General features: G+C 52.1%; 1 protein-coding gene across 5 annotated transcripts in view; it reads right to left on the bottom strand.

Moving 5' to 3' along the window:
* MED16 (mediator complex subunit 16) overlaps positions 1 to 2,397 on the bottom strand; it is a 10,505-nt gene that overhangs the window by 6,700 nt on the left and 1,408 nt on the right. For all 5 annotated transcript variants that reach the window (XM_009643938.2, XM_035899554.1, XM_035899548.1 and 2 more), the window contains 2 exons: positions 1,253 to 1,684; positions 236 to 341 (listed from right to left, as the gene is read on the bottom strand). In XM_009643938.2, the coding sequence (XP_009642233.1) occupies positions 236 to 341; positions 1,253 to 1,684 (538 nt within the window). The remainder of the gene's footprint in view (positions 1 to 235; positions 342 to 1,252; positions 1,685 to 2,397) is intronic.

Raw genomic sequence — 2,397 nt, 5'->3', positions numbered from 1 at the left:
ACACAGAAAATGTCTTTTATTGAGTGCAAGTAACAACTACACCACTTCCTGCAAACCAGCAATTTGTTGCCTGAGATGCAAACAGATGGAATAGAGCGTGTGACTGAGAACACCCGAAAAATAAATACGGGATTCTGGATAAACCTGTATCTATGATAATGGATCCAAGAACCTGTCTTGCATTTCCACTTAGACCATGCTCCTATTTTTAAAAGTATCTGGTGTAGAAACTCACCCACAGGGGAGATTTGCTGGAAGATGTTATTGACTGGCAAGCCCTCTTTCCGCAGAGACCAGCACTCCACAATGCTGCTGTTTTGGTTGGAAGCACAAAGCAACACCTGCAAAGCAGAAACCCGTACTGTGACCGCAGGCACAAACTTTACAACAGGGAAAGATGCTATCCCGTCGCTTTTTCTGCCCCTCCCTCTCCCCTCTATGTCGAGTCTCCTCCTCCCAATGAGTTTATATTCCAGCAGCGAAAAGCAGAGGACTGAGTCAGGAGGGTGCAGTGGTGAAGTCCCTAGTTCCAGCTAGAAGGAAAGAGAGGCAGAACTCTGCTGTCTGTCATCCCAGCCTGTCTCTCTCCACATCACAAATGATCTCATCTCTCACAAGCCTGTGACCTGCTGACATCACTCACATACATCGTAAACTAAACATAAAGGGAAGGACAGGAACTGAACTGGCTCTGGAGCCAGAGCAGACACTGTGCTCTCCAGCCCGGCCCCAACCAGAGGAGAGGCTGGGCTTCATCAACTCACTCAGCTTTCCAGAATCACATTATCAATCCCCTGGCAAACAGAGTTAAGCTACTAAATTAAGTGACGCAGATCAAGAGCTCTAAGTGTTCTGGAGAGGGGCTGCTTTGAAGCTGAGACTCAACGATGAAAGACTTCACGCATCCCAGAGCCTCCTGGACAACCCGGCAGAGCTCCCCTCACAACCAGCGCCAGATCCGGAAGACAAAGCAAGCAAAACATAATCAGGCTAACGAAGGACAGGGCTTTTCAGGCTGCTTTTCCACGAGCGGGAGGGCTCAGCTGTTACACCCCCAGACCTTTCAAGTGCAGCCTGCTTGACAGCGAAGCCGAACTAGCAGTGCTTCCAAAAACAGTGACTAGAAATGCCAAGGGTACTGCGGAACACAACCGTTCACCTCCAGAGCCACGTGGGGAAGCCAAAGGTGGAGCAAACAGCTATTTCCTTGCTACTCATTTAACTCCTCCTTGCTTTAACAGCAGATGCTCACCTGCTCTGACATGTCCCGAGCAAGGAATTTCAGGTGCGTGATTGCTGGGTATTTGTCTTTGCGGGCAGGGTCCGTGGTGCAGCGCATGAAGAGGGAAGGCAGGATTTCAGTGTCTATTTTGCACTTTTCATTCACCACGCTGACGCAGACTTTGTAGAACTGGACAGGGGAGGTGCTGCTGCCATCCGATGTGGCCACCACGATGTTCCCCCCACCAGTGAAGGCGACATCTGCCAAGGCAACGCGACAGCGGAGGCGGCACAGGCTCTCTGTGGACGTCAGCACCTGCCCGTTGGGCTTGAGGAGGGAGACAGTCACCAGCCCACTGATGGTCACGGCAATCCAGCCCTCCATGGGCTTCCCACCAAACAGCGTCAGCGACGGAGAGAACTTGACCCTGGAAAACTTTTCACCAAAGTTCGACGCTCCGGACTGTGAATGAAGATCAACAACACAAAGACGTTTGCACCTGATACCCGCAGCACGCTCGCAACTGGGGAGCTCTCCCCGTTTGGTCACAGCAGCGGGGTCCGCAGAGCTGAACAGTCAGATGAGGGCACTGAGCTCACCCACCCAACTCCACTACGTGGCCCTGGAGAGACCCCTCTGCCCCCGCGCCAGGGCAAGCTCCCACTGTGCCGCGGCAGGAACACACCAGCCCATCAGCAAAGCTCTTGGAGCTCCAACCTCGCTTCTGTGGACTGAACCTGGAAGACCGATGCCCCCTCTCCCTATCCGCAGCCCAATCCAGCTCGGACACCAACCTGCTGCACAGCCCTTTAACCCCTGTGCCTGGGGAACAGGCTAAACTGAAGAGAGGGAAAGGCTTCTCTCTGTGGGACACCCTAAGAGTTAATGTTTAAAAAACCACAAATTGGCAACTTCTACTTGGCAGACTTGCTCTTCTTGAGTCTGGCTGATGCGTTTCTAAGCAAGCAGCTTATCTCCATACACATATGGCTCCCATTCCCAAATCCCTGGATCACACCTCAGGACCTCAAACGCATTTCTTCTGAATTGCTACAGGTAGGCAAAGAAATGCTTCTATCTCCGTTTTACAGCCAAGGAAATTGAAGCACCAGGCTAAGGAAGACACGTTCAAAGTGCCGAGAGAACCAAGCCATCCAACCCCCCCTGAAATTCAG

This window comes from Egretta garzetta, unplaced genomic scaffold (genome assembly GCF_000687185.1).
Source record: "Egretta garzetta isolate BGI_Z169 unplaced genomic scaffold, ASM68718v1 scaffold261, whole genome shotgun sequence".
Taxonomy (NCBI): Eukaryota; Metazoa; Chordata; class Aves; order Pelecaniformes; family Ardeidae; genus Egretta; species Egretta garzetta.
Note: the sequence above shows the minus strand (reverse complement) of the source record. Positions and strands in the feature narration are given on the sequence as shown.